A 22191-nucleotide genomic window follows, 5' to 3' on the forward strand; every position below is an offset into this window, starting at 1 on the left:
AAATTTAAGATGATATGGAGATTATAATTTTTTATTTCACCTTTATTTAACCAGATAGGCCAGTTGAAAACAGGTTCTCATTTACAACTGCGACCTGGCCAAGATAAAGCAAAGCAGTGCGACAAAAACAACAACAGAGTTACACATAAACAAACATACAGTCAATAACACAAAATAAAATAAAATAGAAAAATCTATCTACAGTGTGTGCAAACGTAGAAGAGAAGGGAGGTAAGCAATAAATAGGCCCTAGAGGTGAATATTATTACAATTTAGCATTAATACTGGAGTGATACATGTGCAGATGATGATGTGCAAGTATAGATACTGGGGTGCATCTGACAGCTGATGCTTAAAGTTAGAAAGGGAGATATAAGACTCCAGCTTCAGAGATTTTTGCAATTAGTTCCAGTCATTGGCAGCAGAGAATTGGAAGGAAAGGCGGCCAAAGAAAGTGTTGGCTTTGGGGATGACCAGCAACATCCATGCGGGGGTGGATGTTGCTATGGTGACCAATGAGCTGAAATAAGGCGGGGCTTTACCTAGCAAAGACTGATAGATGACCTGGAGCCAGTGGGTTTGGCGATGGATATGTAGTGAGGGCCAGCCAACGAGAGCATACAGGTCGCAGTGGCGCTTTGGTGATAAAACGGATGGCACTGTGATAGACTACATCCAGTTTGCTGAGTAGAGTGTTGGGGGCTATGTTGTAAATGACATCTCCGAAGTCAAGGATCGGTAGGAGAGTCAGTTTTACGAGGGTATGTTTGGCAGCATGAGTGAAGGAGGCTTTATTAGGAAATAGAAAGCAGATTCTAGATTTAATTTTGGATTGGAGACGCTTAATATGAGTCTGGAAGGAGAGATTACAGTCTATCCAGACACCTAGGTATTTGTAGTTGTCCACATATTCTAAGTCAGAACCGTCCAGAGTAGTGATGCTAGTCAGGCGGGAGGGTGCTGGCAGCAATCGGTTGAAGAGCATGCACTTAGTTTTACTAGCATTTAAACGCAGTTGGAGGCCACGGAAGGAGTGCTGTATGGCGTTGAAGCTTGTTTGGAGGTTCGTTAGCACAGTGTCCAAAGAAGGGCCAGATGAATACAGAATGGTGTCAACAGAGTATATTGCTATACTTTATTATTGAGAGTATAGCAGACTCATTGGGTGTAGATTTTATGGTGGGATTGGTATTCCACTGAAGCTACTCTGTTTGTGTGACAGGGAAAAGGGTGGTGCTGTGTGTCCTCTGCTACGGACGTGACCATGAAACCTAATGTATTCAACAGCTGAAATACAGCCGTTAAAACGGTCAGACAAAGGCAGCTTGATTTATTCTGTTTATCCTGGTGGCTGGTGCCGTGATGAACCTGGGATATGAAACAGAATGGAACAGTATGATGAGTGCCAGTGTTTGGATGTGCTCTCCCACCTGCTTCTCCCTAGTCACACACACTGATACTGCTGCCTTCTCTCTGTCTGTCCCCTGTCCTCCACGGTCACAAAGAGAGAGGTAGTGGGTAGGTATGTATGCTTTCATCCAGCCCCCCAGCACACCTGCTGCTCAGCGTACTAAGAAAGCCACAACACTCCCCTGGAGACAGGCCGCTAGATAATAACAGAAAGGCAGGCCCATGCATTCTGCTGATTGACAGTCTGTCTGACATGTCTCTGAATTCTACCTCCTCCGTTTCCCCCTCTTTCTTTTCACTGTGATGATCAATTTACCACCAATATTGCCTGTGTCCCGCTTCTCTACACACAAACACAATCATCACTGTTTTGTTGTTTCTGATCTTCCATTAACAAAGGAACCCTGGTCAAAAAATCCTCTAGGATCCCCCCCAAAAATATCTATTAGAGGCTTTTCCAAGACGGCATAGCAGTCAGACATCCTTTGTCCTCGTCTTGTCGTGTCCCGTGTATATATATATATTATATTTACATATTTTCTTCGCATATCTTTTTATATATTTTTTTTCTTCTAAAAACTCAACTTCAAAACACTCTCCTGCAACCCGCCTCACCAAATAAAAAACATTTTTAAAAGTATTATTCCCTTCAAATCTGAAATCCACAACAGAAGCTAGGCAGAAGTTAGCCAGAAGTTAGCTGGCTAATGTTAGTATTCAGCTAACCACGGTTGCGGTCATCAGCTATCCTTTAGCTCGAAAAGCTATCGCCAGTTTTGTACAACGCGACTCAGACCAGAGCATACCGGACCTATTTTCTCTCCATATCACCAAATTTCTACCGCAAGCTCTGGACATTTACACCTGGACCTTGCAGCTAGCTAGCTGCTATCCGAGTGACTATTGGCTAACATCGGTCCCGGAGCAAACATAAATTATTCCGGAGCTAGCCAGCTGAAGAGTTCAATCAGCCACTCCTGGGCTACAATCACCTATCCGGACCCGTTTTACTGCCAATGCGGAGCCCCCACCGGGCCTTCACGACTGGACTACCGACGTTATCTGCCCGAGGGAGTTATCCAACTGGCCCCTCCGTCACGACGTAACCTGAACCATCTGCGGCCCGCTAATTGTTAGCTGTGTTATCGGAATAGGTCTATCGGACAATTTTCTTGGGCCACAATAACTATAACTATTTTGCCAATTGGATTGGTCCCCTCTACCACACGGAACCCCACTAATCTACCGACGGAAATGCACGTGGTGGCTAAAAACAGACCTCCATCCTCTGCCAGCTTGCTACCCATGGACCAGCTAGCTGTCTGAATCGCCGTGACCCCAACCAACCTCACTGGACCCTTATGATCACTCGGCTAAGCATGCCTCTCCTTAATCTCAATATGCCTTGTTCATTGCTGTTCTGGTTAGTGTTTATTGGCTTATTTCACTGTAGAGCCTCTAGCCCTGCTCATTATACCTTATCCAACCTTTCAGTGCCACCACCCACACATGCGATGACATCACCTGGTTTCAATGATGTTTCTAGAGACAATATCTCTCTCATCATCACTCAATGCCTAGGTTTACCTCCACTGTATTCACATCCTACCATACCTTTGTCTGTACATTATACCTTGAAGCTATTTTATCGCCCCCAGAAACCTGCTCCTTTTACTCTCTGTTTCGGACGTCCTAGACGACCAATTCTCATAGCTTTTAGCCGTACCCTTATCCTACTCCTCCTCTGTTCCTCTGGTGATGTAGAGGTGAATCCAGGCCCAGCAGGGTCTAGCCCCACTCCCACTCCCCAGGCGCTCTCTTTTGATGACTTCTGTAACCGTAATAGTCTTGGTTTCATGCATGTTTACATTAGAAGCCTCCTCCCTAAGTTTGTTATATTCACTGCTTTAGCACACTCTGCCAACCCGGATGTCTGAATCCTGGCTTAGGAAGACCACCAAAAACTCTGAAATCTCCATCCCTAACTACAACATTTTCAGACAAGATAGAACGGCCAAAGGGGGCGCTGTTGCAATCTACTGCAGAGATAGCCTGCAGAGTTCTGTCCTACTATCCAGGTCTGTACCGAAACAATTTGAACTTCTACTTTTAAAAATCCACCTCACTAAAAACAAGTCTCTCACCATTGGCGCCTGCTATAGACCACTCTCTGCCCCCAGCTGTGCTCTGGACACCATATGTGAACGGATTGCCCCCCATCTATTTTCAGAGCTCGTGCTGCTAGGTGACCTAAACTGGGACATGCTTAACACCCCAGCCATCCTACAATCTAAGCTTGATGCCCTCAATCTCACACAAATTATCAATGAACCTACCAGGTACCACCCCAAAGCCGTAAACACGGGCACCCTCATAGATATCATCCTAACCAACTTGCCCTCTAAATACACCTCTGCTGTTTTCAACCAAGATCTCAGCGATCACTGCCTCATTGCCTGCATCCGTAATTGTCAGCAGTCAAACGACCTCCAATCATCACTGTCAAAAGCTCCCTGAAACACTTTAGCGAGCAGGCCTTTCTAATCGACCTGTTCCGGTTATCCTGGAAGGATATTGACCTCATCCCGTCAGTAGAGGATGCCTGGTTATTCTTTAAAAATGCCTTCCTCACCATCTTAAATAAGCATGCCCCATTCAAGAAATTTAGAACCAGGAACAGATATAGCCCTTGGTTCTCTCCAGACCTGACTGCCCTTAACCAACACAAAAACATCCTGTGGTGTTCTGCATTAGTATCGAAAAGCCCCCGTGATATGCAACTTTTCAGGGAAGTTAGAAACCAATATACACAGGCAGTTAGAGAAGCCAAGGCTAGCTTTTTCAAGCAGAAATTTGCTTCCTGCAACACAAACTCAAAAAAGTTCTGGGACACTGTAAAGTTAATTGAGAATAAGAACACCTCCTCCCAGCTGCCCACTGCACTGAGGATAGGAAACTCTGTCACCACAGATAAATCCACTATAATTGAGAATTTCAATAAGAATTTCTCTACGGCTGGCCATGCTTTCCACCTGGCTACCCCTACCCCGGTCAACAGCACTGCACCCCCCACAGCAACTCGCCCAAGCCTTCCCCATTTCTCCTTCTCCCAAATCCAGTCAGTTGATGTTCTGAAAGAGCTGCACAATCTGGACCCCTACAAATCAGCAGGGCTAGACAATCTGGACCCTTTCTTTCTAAAATTATCTGCCGAAATTGTTGCAACCCCTATTACTAGCCTGTTCAACCTCTCATTCGTGTCGTCTGAGATTCCCAAAGATTGGAAAGCAGCTGCAGTCATCCCCCTCTTCAAAGGGGGGAACACTCTTGACCCAAACTGCTACAGACCTATATCTATCCTACCCTGCCTTTCTAAGGTCTTCGAAAGCCAAGTCAACAAACAGATTACCGACCATTTCGAATCCCACCGCACCTTTTCCACTATGCAATCTGGTTTCAGAGCTGGTCATGGGTGCACCTCAGCCACGCTCAAGGTCCTAAACGATATCTTAACCGCCATCGATAAGAAACAATACTGTGCAGCCGTATTCATTGACCTGGCCAAGGCTTTCGACTCTGTCAATCACCACATCCTCATCGGCAGACTCGATAGCCTTGGTTTCTCAAATGATTGCCTCGCCTGGTTCACCAACTACTTCTCTGATAGAGTTCAGTGTGTCAAATCGGTGGGCCTGTTGTCCGGGCCTCTGGCAGTCTCTATGGGGGTGCCACAGGGTTCAATTCTTGGGCCGACTCTCTTCTCTGTATACATCAATGATATCGCTCTTGCTGTTGGTGAGTCTCTGATCCACCTCTACGCAGACGACACTATTCTGTATACTTCTGGCCCTTCTTTGGACACTGTGTTAACAACCCTCCAGACGAGCTTCAATGCCATACAACTCTGCTTCCGTGGCCTCCAACTGCTCTTAAATACAAGTAAAACTAAATGCATGCTCTTCAACCGATCGCTGCCTGCACCTGCACGCCCGTCCAGCATCACTACTCTGGACGGTTCTGACTTAGAATACGTGGACAACTACAAATACCTAGGTGTCTGGTTAGATTGTAAACTTTCCTTCCAGACTCACATCAAAAATCTCCAATCCAAAGTTACGTCTAGAATCTGCTTCCTATTTCGCAACAAAGCATCCTTCACTCATGCTGCCAAACATACCCTCGTAAAACTGACCATCCTACCGATCCTCGACTTCGGCGATGTCATTTACAAAATAGCCTCCAATACCCGACTCAATAAATTGGATGCAGTCTATCACAGTGCCATCCGTTTTGTCACCAAAGCCCCATATACTACCCACCACTGCGACCTGTACGCTCTCGTTGGCTGGCCCTCGCTTCATACTCGTTGCCAAACCCACTGGCTACAGGTCATCTACAAGACCCTGCTAGGTAAAGTCCCCCCTTATCTCAGCTCGCTGGTCACCATAGCAGCACCCACCTGTAGCACATGCTCCAGCAGGTATATCTCTCTGGTCACCCCCAAATCCAATTCCTCCTTTGGCCGCCTCTCCTTCCAGTTCTCTGCTGCCAATGATTGGAACGAACTACAAAAATCTCTGAAACTGGAAACACTTATTGCCCTCACTAGCTTTAAGCACCAGCTGTCAGAGCAGCTCACAGATTAATGCACCTGTACATAGCCCATCTATAATTTAGCCCAAACAACTACCTCTTCCCCTACTGTATTTATTTATTTGTTTAGCTCTTTTGCACCCCATTATTTCTATTTTTACTTTGCACATTCTTCCACTGCGAATCTACCATTCCAGTGTTTTACTTGCTAAATTGTATTTACTTCGCCACCATGGCCTTTTTTTTTGCCTTTACCTCCCTTATCTCACCTCATTTGCTCACATTGTATATACTAATTTTTCTACTGTATTATTGACTGTATGTTTGTTTTACTCCATGTGTGTTGTTGTATGTGTCGAACTGCTTTGCTTTATCTTGGCCAGGTCGCAATTGTAAATGAGAACTTGTTCTCAACTTGCCTACCTGGTTAAATAAAGGTGAAATAAAAATTAAATTAGAAAATCCTGTCAGATTTTGGAACCTATCCTATAGGATGTTATCCTTAGAGGACCTGTACAGTTTAACACACATGTTCAGGTATCTGTGCCATATTTAGCTGTGAGATTGTCCAATAAAGCTGTATTTATCCAATTGTAGTGTCCATACAATGTGGGGTGAAATAACAATGAATAGAATCATGTTGATACTATGGCTTGATAGGTTATAATAAGTAGACAGGGTTAATTATTTGGCTGCTACACAGTCACTATGGGAGCTCTTTCTAGAGCACCTGGTTAAATTGTACATAAGAGCATTTTTTAAACTCTGTAAATGGTTAAACTAGGGAAAAATATGTGTACACAATCAACCTACATTGAAATGTTGATTTATGTGGACAGTATGTGTTACTACATTATACCCTGATGAAGACGGCTTGTCTGTCGAAACATTGGTTATTAGGTTATTCAATTATTGCATCATCTGAGCTCCTAGAGTGTGCAACTCTCCTTTTCTTTTTCAAGTTAGTAAATTACACAACCTCATGTTTTGACCACATCGAATTTAGGGTAATTACACATCCTTTTACCTCCCCTAGTCAAAATATCCTATAGGATTAGGGATTTTTCCAATAGACTGGTTCCAAAATCTGATAGGATTTTTCTATTGGATTCTTGTATTGGAATCCTATAGGATCATATTAGATAAAATATAATCCTATAGGAGTCCAATAGGACTGGCTCCAAAATCTGATAGGATTGAATCAATCCCATATTGTGGTGGTGTCACGATCGTCTTCTTGAGAGAGATTGGACCAAGGCGCAGCGTGTGCAAAATACATCTTCTTTTATTAAAGAAGAGAGAAAAACCAAGAAACGAACAACTATACACAAACTAACAAAATAACAAACTGACGACCGTGAAGCTATACATATAAATAGTGCTGACACAAACACTACACATAGACATCCCTAGAAACATTCACTCAACACAAACCCATACACTCTAACAAATCCCCCTAGACACTACAACCACCCAAGACAAGACAAAAACACAAACATACCCCATGTCACACATTGACCTAACTAAAATAATAAAGAAAACAAAGAATACTAAGGCCAGGGCGTGACAGGTGGTGTGTTGAAGAGGTTGAGAACCTCAGGGAATTATCACAGTTGATTGCCTTCAAAGATATGGAGATTGTGTTCCAGAGAGACACAGGAGAGAGACTGCTCCTCAGTTTACTGGTCTTTAATTTTGATTGCAATTCAACTTAAATGTTCAAGTTTCTGTGCCATATTTAGCTGTGTCAAGAAAAAAACCACATATTAGATTATTTAAGATTATTCTTGCAAATATCCTGAATGTGGACAGTATGTGTTTCTAGATTAAACAACCTCATGTTTTGACAACATCAAATTGAGGGTAATTACACATCCTTTTTACCTCAGATTAGTGTTATTATTATACATCTTAATTGTAATCACAAGGGTCAATGACACAAAATGGAATACTTAAAACAGATCAATATCACTGATTTTGTCATACGCACCAACGGTTTTAAGGCTTCTACAATAATTTTCAAACTCAAATGGCAAGGAAAATTCGGTGTGCTCTCTGTATAAAAGTCACTGGCCTCACACAAATGCATAGATTTGAGAGTCAAACTATCACTCAAAAAACAGCCAACTGTTGTAAGTGTTGATATCCTATGGCAAGTCGTGATTCGTTGAAGTTAAATGTTTTTTCCTTCCGCGTTTCGGCAGCCTCACAAAACTTCCGACATTCTAGAATTTAGATGGCTGTCTTCAGCAACTTCTCTTTAACCAGTGATATGTGAGCACATCTCAGATTCACTGTGGCTTTGAATAGTGTTCATTTAAACAGTGCATACACACCAAACATTTGCCCCCGCTCTATTGATTTCAACTTGATATCAATATGAGTGATTGACAAATAAGTGCTGCGTTTCTCTTGCCGTTTTAGTGACCTCCAAATCAAAACGCATCACTCCAAATTGTAGCTGGTTGTCTTTAGACGCTTTTCCTCTAAGTGATGAAAATATTTCCAGTTTCCATGTGGTTTGAGAGTTGTGTTAGTTTCAACAGAGCATACAACCTGATTTCCCCCTTATTAATATGAGTGATTAATTTCCACTTGTCAGAACAACAGGGTTTTTGGTGCATATGCAGTTTATAAGGGGATCATTTAAAAAATATATAAGTACTATGGTTACTATTGTGGCACATGTATATGTAGTTAGTGCATTTTATGTTTATGTTTTGAATATATGACAAACTGTATTGATTATTGATTTGGACACTTCAAAACAGTGTTTTGACTTCGGGCTATTTATCAACGGGAAGAGGCGACATCATCATTTTCAACTTATGTTTTATGAATATAAATGGAACTTTCAACTTTAATTTCCATTTATATTCTACTTATTTAGGTAAAAACTGTTGAATGAGTCCAAAAACTCATGATTGATGATCTACCAGAAATCATGAAAAAGAGTTTCACATAATAAGGCACATACTGTATATTTAGCAAAAACCAACAATATAAACATTTCTCATCTGCTATAACTATACAGTGACTTAAACATTATATACAAATGGCTACAACTTAGCTAACTAGTCAGCTGATGGGCAAATTGTGGCTAACAGTAGTTTCTTAGCTAGCATAAAAACGAGTGCATAAAATGCTGCCCAATGACGAAAATATGACAAACTTAATCAGGAAACATAAGGAAATAGTGTACTCACACAGTGAAGGAGATAACAGTTAGAATCTCTGTTATCTAACATTATTATTCTATGCCCAGCCACAGGCAGCGAGCTGAACTTGGTAGTTCCAATGTGATTCTGTTAGAAAAATTACTAATCCTGTAGGATTTCTTTGACTAAGGAAACTTTTATTCCCTTGTTATTCCCTTGTCTTAGAAAATAAATAGTATTCCTTCACTCCCAAGAACAGTGCAAAAAGAAAGGTATTGTATTGACTTGTTATATGACAATATTTCATTTTCCTATAGCCGATATATGACAGGAAAAGTCACTTTCGCTGATGACGCCGAGCACAAGCACCCCCAAGTTATGAAGGCTTATATTTGTCTTCTATTATGGTCTCAGCTTGGCATTATTAATGTCAGTCAAGAGCATCAGGCACGATAAAAAGGTATTGCCACACAGACATACAGGGGTGTAGCATGTGTGAAATGCAGTTGTGTCTCTGTGTATATCAAAGGTCAGTCCCATTATTTATCTAGGAAACTTCCCCCTGGTGCATTGACCGTTCCAACCCCTACCATTATTATTTTGTATTTGTATTTATTTGCAACAAAGAAAACAAGTGATAGACAACAGTACAGATGAAAAGTCTTTTTGACTTGCCATTTGAGTTTGAACTCTTTGCACGCAACTCTCTATCTCTCTCCCTCACTTGCTCTCCGCCTCTCTCTCTCTGTCGCCACCCCTTTCTCTCTATGCCCTCTTTCTCTCTCTCTCTGCCTGTCCCTCTCTATGCCCCCTCTCTCTTTCTCTCTCTCTTTGCCGCCCCCCTTCACCCTCTCTCACCCTCCCCTCTCTTTATCTTGCTCTGCCTTTCTCTCTCTTTGCCGGCCCCCTCTCTCTTATTACAGTGGCTTGTGAAAGTATTCACCCCCTTGGCATTTTTCCTATTTTGTTGTCTTACAACCTGGAATTCAAATACATTTTGGGGGGTTTGTATCATTTGATTTACACAACATGCCTACCACTTGTGAAACAAACAAGAAATAATACAAAAAAAAACTGAAAACCTGAGCGAGCATCAACCCCCTCCCCTCAAAAGTCAATACTTTGTAGAGCCACACACATTTTGCAGCAATTACAGCAGCAAGTCTCTTGGGGTATGTCTCTATAAGCTTGGCACATCTATCCACTGGGATTTTTCCCCATTCTTCAAGGCAAAACTGCTCCAGATCCTTCAAGTTGGACAGGTTCCGCTGGTGTACAGCAATCTGTAAGTCATACCACAGATTCTCAATTGGATTGAGGTCTGGACTTTGACTAGGCCATTCCAAGACATTTAAATGTTTCCCATTAAACCACTCAAGTGTTGCTTTAGCAGTATGCTTAGGGTCATTGTCCTGCTGGAAGGTGAACCTCCGTCCCAGTCTCAAATCTCTGGAGACTGAAACAGGTTTCCCTCAAGAATTTCCCCGTATTTAGTGACATCCATCATTAATTCTGAACAGTTTCCCAGTCCCAGTCCCTGCCGATGAAAAACATCCCCACAGCATGATGCTGCCACCACCATGCTTCACTGTGGGGATGGTATTCTCGGGGTGATGGGAGGTGTTGGGTTTGTGCCAGACATAGCGTTTTCCTTGAAGGCCAAAAAACTCAAATTTTTGTCTCATCTGACCAGAGTACCTTCTTCCATATGTTTGGGGAGTCTCCCACATGCTTTTTAGCGAACACCAAACGGGTTTGCTTATTTTTTTCTTTAAGCAATGTCTTTTTTCTGTCCACTCTTCCGTAAAGCCCAGCTCTGTGGAATGTACGGCTTAAAGTGGTCTTATGGACAGATACTCCAATCTCCGCTGTGGCTTTGCAGCTCCTTCAGGGTTGTCTTTGGTCTCTTTGTTGCCTCTCTGATTAATGCCCTCCTTGCCTGGTCTGTGAGTTTTGGTGGGTGGCCCTCTCTTGGCAGGTTTGTTGTGGTGTCATATTCTTTAAAAAATTATAATAATGGATTTAATGGTGCTCCATGGGATGTTAAATTTAAAAAAAATTACAACCCAATCCTGATCTGTTCTCCACAACTTTGTCCCTGACCTCTTTGGAGAGCTCATTGGTCTTCATGGTGCCTCTTGCTTGGTGGTTCCCTTTGCATAGTGGTGTTGCAGACTCTGGGGCCTTTCAGAACAGGTGTATATATACTGAGATCATGTGACAGATCAAGTCCACCTGTGTGCAATCTAATTATGTGACTTCTGAAGGTAATTGGTTGCACCAGATCTTATTTAGGGGCATCATAGCAAAGGGGGTGAATACAAATGCAACCATCACTTTTCAGATTTTTTATTTTTTGAAACAAGTAATTTTTTTCATTGCACTTCACCAATTTGGACTATTTTGTGTATGTCCATTACATGAAATCCAAATAAAAATGTATTTAAATTACAGGTTGCAATGCAACAAAATAGGAAAAACGCCAAGGGTGTGAATACTTTTGCAAGGCACTATATCTCTCTCTGCTGCCCCCCTCTCCCTCTCTATGCCCCCCTCTGTCTCTTTCTTCACCTCTCTTTCTCAATGACCCCCCTTCTCTCTATCCCCTCTCTCTCTCCCCTCCACTTTCTCTCTCCTCTCTCTCTCTCGCTCTCTAGCATGTCAGTCAGTAGAGGATTGCCCAGGAAAGAACTCCCCATGAGACACAATGCTGTGTGCCACAATTCCCCCAACGCTTAGACAAATCCCCCAACACCTGCTCCTCAAATCCTTCATGCACACACAATCATATTCACAAACATATTCACAACCATATTCACAAGAGGAATAACAGCAGCTATGTGTCTTCAAAGCAAAAAGGCAAATTAATCTAGTTTAACATTACATCTGATTACAATGCAACAGCAACATATTTCCGTCTGTTCAAAGGTTTATTGGCTGGGGGAATGGATATGCTGGTTGCAGGCATCATTGCAGGAATATTTTCAGACTGGCAGTGCAACTGTAGTGTAGTTTCAGCACTGGTAAAATAGGGTGGTAAAATGTGAGCAGTAGGATATTAGTTTGGACCGGAGCAGACAACAGACCCTGTCTCAATGGTAGCATAAACAACCATATGGAAAATCCTGGAGAGAACACTTTACCAACATAAATCTGGCCACTGTATCGAGCTGCAGCTTAGTGGCTGCGGTAACGCCTGGAGGGGTGGCAGAGGCAATTGATTCTGAAAGTGGCTGTCTGAGGCTGATGCTGATGGCTGCTTCCAGCACTGTGAAGTAGAGTAGTGACATTGGGTTTGTTTTTTATGAAGGTGTTGGATTGCTAAAATATTGACCAACTACAATGCATTGTGTGCTGGAGCAGAAAAAGCTTGAGCACCAGTGGGAAGAGAATGAGGAGGAGGGATGTTTTATTTCCGAGCCCATCTTTCTCCAGTGATCATCCCCTGTGTGATGGCTTCATGATTTATAATAATGCTCAGTGGAGGCTCTGCTGAGGCCCTTCCGCTCTGGCACCGCCCGGCCTTGGTGAGAAACCGCTTAGAAACCTCTTTACGGCTCTGTACAAGGTAGATATCAACAAACAGGCGGGGGCAGCCTGAAAGCAAACCATCAAACAGGAGAGATTGCAGCGCAAAGGAGGAAACAGGCAAAGCCACAGAGACAGTCGACAGTCCAATCAGCGGGCGTTTCTCTTATATGATAGAGCCTAATTTCCTCGTTCGTTGACTTCCTAATTAATTCCTAATGCACATTGGGAGGGAGATAACTAGGGGCTCAGTATTGGCTACAGAATAGACACATTGTCAATCCTAAATTACATGTGTCTGTACCAGCTCACCTGCTAATCCAAGCTGACATTCTTTCTCTCCAAGCTTCATCTTTCCATCACTCTATTGTTTGGTTTAAGTCGTCAGAAATATTTCAGATTGAAAAGATCACTCCATGATGAGCACACTAGATCGACACATGAGAGAGAACTCAGGCCTCTGAGGCTAGCCTTTCAACTATGTATCTTCAAAGTGCTTTTGGTCTGACATTCAGTCCCACCAGCTTCCACGACAGACACACGGCTTCTTTATGACGTCCGGCACGTCCCCTCTGATGTCCCACAGAAAGACATTACCACAAATACACCAGAGGTGAAATATAGCCAAGAACATATTAAGAATGTGTTTGAATGTGTACAATGCAGACAATGGATGGGTTTATGAATATACCACTTAAAATTATGTATAAGGAATATTTATTTTACAGCATTTAGTATGATGATAACTTGCTGGTGTACTGTACAAATCTGGAGGACTGCTGTTATGTAGATTGAAATTGTCTTGGACAGGCAACTCGTTCTTACATAGCAACACAACCAGGAGTATCATAAGCTGCAACATAGAAAGAAGAAGGGAGGCATTTTATCACAAAGGGAGAATTAACTTCAAAGGGACTGAAAATGTCCATGTGGAATATAGGCATGGAGATAAATAATTCATGGGTAATTCCTCCACCAGAGTAATGTGCTGACCGAATTTGTCGCAGACTGTATGAATACATAAGTTGTGTGTTCGCAATCACGTGGTTAAGGTCTCTGCATTCAGATGGTGTGGTTTCTATTTGCCGTTGCACCAAGTGAAACTATGTAACTTACACTCGCTTCACGGTAAATTAATTATAAGGCAGTTTGCCTTGAGAGGGAAAATAGAGGAGGCTTGATACTGCTGCTGGAAAATGTATCTTTCCTGTCTCTGACTGACTTGAAGGCTACGGTAGTAGAGAGGGGGGAAGGAGAGGGGGAAGAGGTAGAAGGAGAGGGTGGGGTGGGCAGAGAGGGGAAGAGGTCGAAGGAGAGGGTGAGGGGAGTGGAAAGGGTGAAGGAGAGGGTGGGGTGGGCAGAGACGTGGAAGAGGGCAAAGGAGAGTGTAAGGGGAGGGGAGAGGGAGGGGAGTGAAGAAGGTGAAGGAGTGGGGGGAGAGGGAAAGGGGAGCTGGAGGCTGTGCAGACATTCTCAAAGCTGTTCTAAAAGTCTGTCCTGCTGTCAGTCTTGGGCGAAGGCATCTTTAAGAGCTGTCATTTAGATGGAAAGGAAGGCAGTCAGCAACAACAGCAGTGTGCTTGTTAGAGGGCGGCAGGCAACCCTATAGTAGATGTTGCCACTAACAATGTAGGACTCTTTTCAGACTCATCACAGAGTGGCCTTGCTTGGCTGAGCTTTTCTCAACGACTTACAGAAATGCTCTGCTCGAGAGGAAATTATCAAATAAACAAAATTATTTAAGGATGGTACTTGGATTAGATTTTCAGCTGCAGGGACAGCAGAGTTTGAAAATGAGACTTGGTTACAATGTGTTCTCTTGGTTAACTTGGCTTGCTACTGTTAACATCTGTCTCTGCTGCCCTTTTGGTTGCAATGCCTCATTCAGTTGTCTCATTGTTGTGGTCTGTAATCATCTAGTTAATTAGACCAATTCAACTATGCTCTTTAGACCGCTGGAAAAATATCATGTGTTGTACCAGCCAGTGTTAAACCACCTGAGATCAGAATACATTAGTACTGAGTCCAAAGTAGGGACAACTATAATGTCCGAACATCAGGTGAAAAATCAAGAAATACCTGCATGGTTTCAGATGCACACATTGTTTATTGAGTGCAACATTGTCTTTTGTACCACAAACGAACACATGACAATCTCTGGATTTGGGTACACTGCGTTTGAACTGAACAGTGGGTGAAACAGTCAATTCAAATGTATCATTTAGCCGACAAAATGATGGCTGCATGTTTTCCTGAATGTGTTGTAATTAGTCAGGTTTTATAGTGATGCAAAGTAGCTGAAGAGGCTCCATTCATATGAGTGAAAAAGGCTCTGTCTATCTAGAGAGTCCCTCTAATGAAAACAAAATGCTAAATACGTCTTTGAGTGGAATAAATTCAGCTCTGCTGGTGTGCTGAGAATCTGTTCATTTTCCTCCATTTGATGGAACTGTTTGCTTTCTCCAAAGGGAGGCCTCGTCTCAAGGTTGTTTTATTTCTCAACTTTACTCAGTGAATGTTGCGTTAATCTTACTCTTACTCTATAACCCCCCACCTCCCCTCTGCTTTCAGTATTCTGTGTTTGTGCGTGTGTGTACATGCACTTGTGTGTTTGCATGCGCTTTCCGTGAGTGCTTCTGTGTGTGTGTGTGGTCTGTGTAGACTAAGGTCTATGCAAGTCTGATACATTAGCCTTTATGGCGGACTGATTCAGAACTAATGTGGGCCCTGCTCTGCTGCTGTTGCTGCTCTGGCCACATCCTCTAGGGACTACCTCAACAGGATGGGGATTAACTTGTGGGGACAAACTCAGCAGGGTGGGGACTAACTCATGGGGACTACCTCATATGGGAGTAACTCAGCAGGATGTTAATTTTACAATCTAAACAGTGATTACTCTCTCTGCTAAGTTTACCTGGAGTCAACATAGAAACCCCAGACTAAATGCAAGTCAGGGAATCGATTACTTGAACAAATAATGCTTGTAGATTAACTACTGTTAATGTGGCGGGACTTACAGTGCATGAACCAATGAGAGTTAAGAATTCTGTTGTAATACTGTTTTGGTAGTCTATTGGCTCAAAATAAGCTGCGATATACAGTCCCAGTCAAAAAAAATTGGACACACCTACTCATTCCAGTGTTTTTCTTTATTTTACTATATTCTACATTGTAGAATAATAGTAAAGACATCAAAATTATGAAATAACACATGTGGAATCATGTAGTAACCAAAAAAGTGTTAAACAATCAAATTATATTTTAGATTTGAGATTCTTCAAAGTAGCCACCCTTTGCATTTGTGACAGCTTTGCACACTCTTGGCATCCTTGAATGGCAGGTAGCCTGGCGGGTAGGCGATTTGGCCCAGTAACCTTTCTGGATTGAATGCCGAGCAGACAAGGTACAAATCTGTCGATCTGCCCCTGAGGCAGTTAACCCCCAACAACAACTATTCCCCAGGCACCGATGATGTGGATGTTAATTAAGGCAGGCCCCCGCACCTCTCAGAGGGGTTGGATTAAATGCGAAAGACATATTTCAGTTGAAAGCATTCAGTTGTACAACTGACTAGGTATCCTCCTTTCCAACCTCCCTCTTTTTCTCTGCTATAGACTATCTATAGCACGGCAGACTATCATATTAGATGTGGAATGGTTGTCATGCTTTGAAAAATGTCATACCATATTAAGTGAGAGGGCCTTTAAGTATGATTTATCTTAGACGGGGAAAGAACAGGGAGAGGCATCTCTGACAGTGATTGTGTGTTGATAAACCATTCGATAAGGCCTTTAGTCGATGTTGCGATGTCCTGGATATGCTATAAAACCTGGCATTCCTCTTAAATCACAACACAAGTGGGATTAGATGTTGGCCACTCTTAAGTGTCATCAGTGAGCTCCGAGGGCTTTGTTGAGGACATGACAAACGAGCGCATAAATTCAAGTGGTGCGTGACGTACGGGAGACAGAGATGAGAAAGTGTCCTGAGGAGGGTTTTGTATCCAGTCTAGATGAGACGAGGCTGTTTAGACCTCATACTTTAACTACCCTCTGCTGCTGGTTGTGATGGTCTCCTTATTGTGGACACTTTAATGTTGTCTTATCAGGATAATTTAATCTTTACCTGGTTTATTTTATTGGTTGAGATATATTTTACTTTTGCGGTCTCATGACAATAACATCTCTCCCATTCTCTCCCTTTCCCTCCCTCTCTCTCTTGTTCTCTCCCTCTCTGTGTCTTTCTTTCTCCTGCAGCCTGAAGAATCAGATATGTGTCCAGTGAATCTTGAAGAACAAAATAAACCATTGGATTGATGTCAGACAAGCTGTGGTCAGCTTGCCCCGCTTTTTCTGCCTCTGCTCTGCTTTCTCTCTCTACCACACACACACACACACACACACACACACACACACACACACACACACACACACACACACACACACACACACACACACACACACACACACACACACACACACACACACACACATACACACATACATACACTCTGTCTCTGTCTCTGTCTCTGTCTCTGTCTCTCTCTCTCTCTCTCTCTCTCTCTCTCTCTATCTCTCTCTCTCTCTCTGTCTCTCTTTGTCTCTCTCCCTGTCTCTCTCCGTGGCCCTGCTGGCATACAGTAGGAGAACAAGGGATTTTGTAATGCTCCATCTCCACAGCATCTCTCTCACCTGTCAACGTAAAGCTTCTGCAGAACTCTTCTCATTTTGGCCGTGTGATCATCAACATTCCACACTAACAGATTTTCAGTATGTTTAAAGACAATGGTCCAACAGCATAAAAGTTGATCGTATAAAGGAACGGTCCCCTCAATGCATGATGAAACGAACAACCTGCAACTTCATGCTAACTATGCTTTTTGCTTTAGCTGTGTTAGAGAGAGGAATACTCTGTGGCATTTTGACTTGAGGAATACATCGTTTTTTGTAGTTTCTTTACCCTGAAACAGAAAATGTATAAGATAACTTATATGTAGGTAATATATTGTTTTTAGATTTTATTTATGAATAATTTATTTAAACAATTGTATTTGGATTGCCATCAGAATTAGTTTTTTCTTTCAGAATAATGTATAACATTATAATAATGGTTTAATGATTGGGTCTACAGTATGCTACAGTATGTATTACCATAAAATCTTACAATAACATAATATCCCTGGTGGACAAAAGGTTTTGTTGGCAATAATAATGAGAGTTTGAGAAATGCCTTTGAACATAATATATATTTTTTAATTTTTGGAATTGATCTTTCTGCGTCCCTAGCAGTCTTGGAAGGAGAACCTAGATAGGGATCTATGTTGTCAGGGTTCCAGGTCTCAACATGTGTTCTCTGTTCCTCCATGTGGTTTTGAGGTTCATATGTGGTCTTCGTCTCAGGGAGGTCCCATTGATTACTATTGTTCAGATTCATGATTCAGATTCATGAACTGTTTTAAAATATTACTACGTCCGTGTTCACTGAATTCATTCCAAAAAAGCCTTTTAGAATATGTAAGTAATACAGCCAATTACAGTAAATTTGAATCAAACCATGTTATTCTGTAATGGTGTAAAACATTGCTGTTATGATGATGATGTCTTATTCAGAGATGGAGAGTATTTAAAAAGCAATCCAACTTTAATATACAACCTTATTACAACATTCTGTAGCAACTCTTTCATTCTAATATGTTATATGAACATCAAAGCTACGTTATGACAGTGGTTCCTGTTGCCATAGCAGGTATTTTAGTAGAAATGTCTATTTGTTCTTACTGTTGTGGATTAAACAGTTTATTGGTAATTGGGAAAGCAGATGTATCTTTATACAGATATAAGTTATTTATTTTCCTGTCAGTACAGTGCAGTCAGTGTCTGTCGACAGCAAAGATGTGTTTGATCAATAGCCTTGATAAATGTGTTAAAATGTATTTTTGTGCTAATTTATAAATAACTGATCTGTTTGTTTTGAAAGTACCAACGTCTGGAATTGTTACACCAGTTGAAACCAAGCCTTTTTAGATGTTTTGATAAGACTTCAACCGTTTTTATTTACTGCTTACTCAACAACAACAAAACACCAAAGCATGTTCATGGGCGTTGGAGAGAGAAACTCACAAACATACAACAAATATTTCTGAATTCCACACCAACTGAAGCTGGCTCAACTGAGAGCCATCCGCCTTGTGAGATGCCACAGGCAAAAAAAATACAAAAGAATGTACAAAGTGTTTTTACTATTACAAGCAACTTATGATGTACTCTGTGCACGAATGATTTACTAATTAATGCAACTCTGCAATCCACTGAATTGCTTTGCTCAACCCAGGTCATAACGTTACATTCTGCCCAACTTTTGCATTGGATCTAGTGTCTCTCCCTCGATCTCCAGAGGAATGCCACATCTCATACACCCTACTCACTTTGTGCGCTCTCTGGGTTATGTACTATACTGTGTCTGAAAAAGAATAAAAAGACACTTGCAACTATACTATACCACCTGTCCAGTCGTGTTGCTTTGTTCCGCCTATGTTTTCCTCCGAGCTGGCATTCTTATCCGCAAAGTTAACATGCCCCATTTCTCAAAGGAAAATCGATTTTCACAGTTGACTGAAGATAGAGAATTCCTGAATAGTGTTGTCATCCTCTGCTGTACCATTCCATATCAATATCAGGAGACATGGCAGTGAGCAATAAGAGTTACTACCCATCACATGCTTTTTACTGAGTAAGATACAGTGCTTCTATATGGAGGTGGTTGCATTCCCATCGCCTGTCAGGGTCTAGACACCTCTGGTGAATACAACCTCTGTTCTTATCTAACCCTAGAGCTGAGCTGACTCTTTTGTCTGAAGGAGTACCACCGGTATTCCTCTATCTGCTATTCCCCTGGAATCAAAGTCAACCAGCTACACTATATAAACAAAAGTATGTGGACACCCCTTCAAATTAGTGGATTTGGCTATTTCAGCCACAACCGTTGCTGACAGGTGTACACAGACATGCAATCTCCATAGACAAACATTGACAGTAGAATGGCCTTACTGAAGAGCTCAGTGACTTTCAATGTGGCACTGTAATAGGATGCCTCCTTTAATTTTACAAGTCAGTTTGTAAAATTTCTGCCCTGCTAGAGCTGCCCAGGTCAACTGTAAGTGCTGTGAAGTGGATGTGTCTAGGAGCAACAATGGCTCAGCCGCGAAGTGATAGGTCACACAAGCACACAGAACGGAACCGCCGAGTGCTGAAGCACGTAGCGCATAAAAATGGTCTGTCCTCGGTTGCAACACTCACTATCGAGTTCCAAACTGTCTCAGGAAGCAATGTCAGCACAATAACTGTTCGTCGGGAGCTTCATGAAATGAGTTTTGATGGCCGAGCAGCTGCCCACAAGCCTAAGATCACCATGCGCAATGCCAAGCGTCAGCTGGAGTTATGTAAAGCTCGCCGCCATTGGACTCCGGAGCAGTGGAAACGCGTTCTCTGGAGTGTTGAATCACGCTTCACCATCTGGTAGTTTAACAGACAAATCTGGGTTTGGCGAATGCCAGGAGAAAGCTACCTGACCCACTGCGTAGTGCCAACTGTAAAGTTTGGTGGAGGAGGAATAATGGTCTGTTCGACAATGTTCAAACATCTAGTGGAAAGCCTTCCCAGACGAATGGAGGCTGTTACAACAGCAAATGGGGGACCAACTCCATATTAATGCCTATGATTTAGGAATGAGATGTCCGACGAGCAGGTGTCCACATACTTTTGGTATTGTAGTGTATTTTTTTGATAATTAACTTTTCTAATGAAATGTGCACTACTTTTGACTAGGGCTCATAGACCCATAGGACTCATAGACCCATAGGGCTCATAGATCTATGGGGCTCTGGTCAAACGTAGTGCACCGTAAAGGGAATAGGGTGATATTTGGGAATGACATTTCTGTGTCCTTACCCATCCACATAGATTATACTCATTAAGCCACACAGACAACGGCAGCTCATCAGTAAAGCCCAAAGTCATTAATTCAGTCTTTTAAAATGTAAATAATAGGATGTAATTGGGAAAGGTCCCAATGGTTTAGCATGAGGAGGCGTGCTGGAGAAAAGAAGAGCATGGATAGGTGCGTTAAAGAGATTCACCGGTACTTTTGTATACTTTTTAGTCAGTTTTTCTGAAGGACACACTCACGAGCTAAAAGTGGCCCCCGCAAATTGTGTACTACATCACATATGTACAGATATGTGCACCGCGTCATTGCTCCCTCTCTCTCTCTCTGCTGTGTCCACTGAGCCGTTGGGTGACCTCATTGGATAACACTAGGCAGGCCTCCTGTTAGCTGTCTCATTGGCTAGAATTCAAATTGCTAGGAGGCTGGCCCACGTGGGGGGAAATGTAGGGAAAATGGTGCGGCACAGCTTCAAGAAAACAAATGCTTTCAAACTAGGGATTTCATGGCTAATTGAGGTAAGACATTAATTCTGCTCATAGATTATGCATGTATGAACTACACATTGACACATCCATCCAAAAGCGGGAGGTTTAAAAAATACTTTCTTGGTTGCCAAAGTACCAGAGCACGTCTTTAAGGGATCTTTATTGACATTAGAGGGCCCGGACTCTCTCAAAATAACTTTATATCTCAATTATTACTGACAGTTGCAAGCATGAAATATATATGTAGGCCCATAGATTGTAAAGATGGTTTGGGAACTGATTTTAATAGAGCTGAAAAAGCACACAGTCAGTCAGTCCACTGGGCACAGATGTCAGTTCAACATCTAGTTTTGCTTCTGGTTGTCAACTAACGTGAATTCAACATGATATCACCAAAACAATTCACCATGTCATTGGTTTTAGGTTAAAAGTTGGGTTACAAAAGAAGTTCCGATACGCTGATGACGTTTTTTGTAAATCCAATCAGTTTTCCACATTCATTCAATGTCATCACATATAATTTTTGTTGTTGAAATTACTTGTAAAGGATGTTGATTCAACAAGTTTTTGCCTGGTGGGAGACGGCCTCTTAGTCCAGTTCACTAAGAATTGTGATTGAATTTAATCAACCACTTATAGTGGCTAAAAAACGATGTGACATTCATATTCCTCGGCTAACTGCACTCAATTAAAGTAATGAAATCATCTGTAATTGGAATGCATACCTAGTAATCAGATATGTCAGATGTGAGAGAATGTGACTCATTGGATCGATGTAAAACCAGTCAGTCAGTGTAGCTACCAGAAATCACAAGCAATGAAATGTAATTTATTTGAGAATGCAATAATATTGTCAGACTATAGTCTACATGGGTAAGTAGCAACACATGGGCAAATAGAGTAGTATAATTTCATGCTGTTTGTTTTTCTCTGGGATGGTTCTGCCTGGATGATCTGGTATGTTCCTCTTTTGAGTAATTATTGGGAAGGGAGGAGAGGTGAGCAGAGGAGAGAGAAGGAAGAACCTGCCTGGAGGCTAGATGCAGGAGGATCAGAGCTGGGAGGGAATGTTG

General features: G+C 42.2%; 1 protein-coding gene across 1 annotated transcript in view; it reads left to right on the plus strand.

Annotated features, from left to right (window-relative positions):
- Positions 1 to 19186, plus strand: part of LOC139545148 (zinc finger matrin-type protein 4-like) — a 209002-nt gene extending 189816 nt beyond the window's left edge. Inside the window, exon 7 of the mRNA XM_071352592.1 lies at positions 16946 to 19186. Within this exon, the coding sequence (XP_071208693.1) occupies positions 16946 to 16973 (28 nt within the window). The 3' untranslated portion in view covers positions 16974 to 19186. The remainder of the gene's footprint in view (positions 1 to 16945) is intronic.
- The last annotated feature ends 3005 nt before the right edge of the window (positions 19187 to 22191 follow it).

This window comes from Salvelinus alpinus, chromosome 19, assembly GCF_045679555.1.
Source record: "Salvelinus alpinus chromosome 19, SLU_Salpinus.1, whole genome shotgun sequence".
Lineage (NCBI taxonomy): Eukaryota > Metazoa > Chordata > Actinopteri > Salmoniformes > Salmonidae > Salvelinus > Salvelinus alpinus.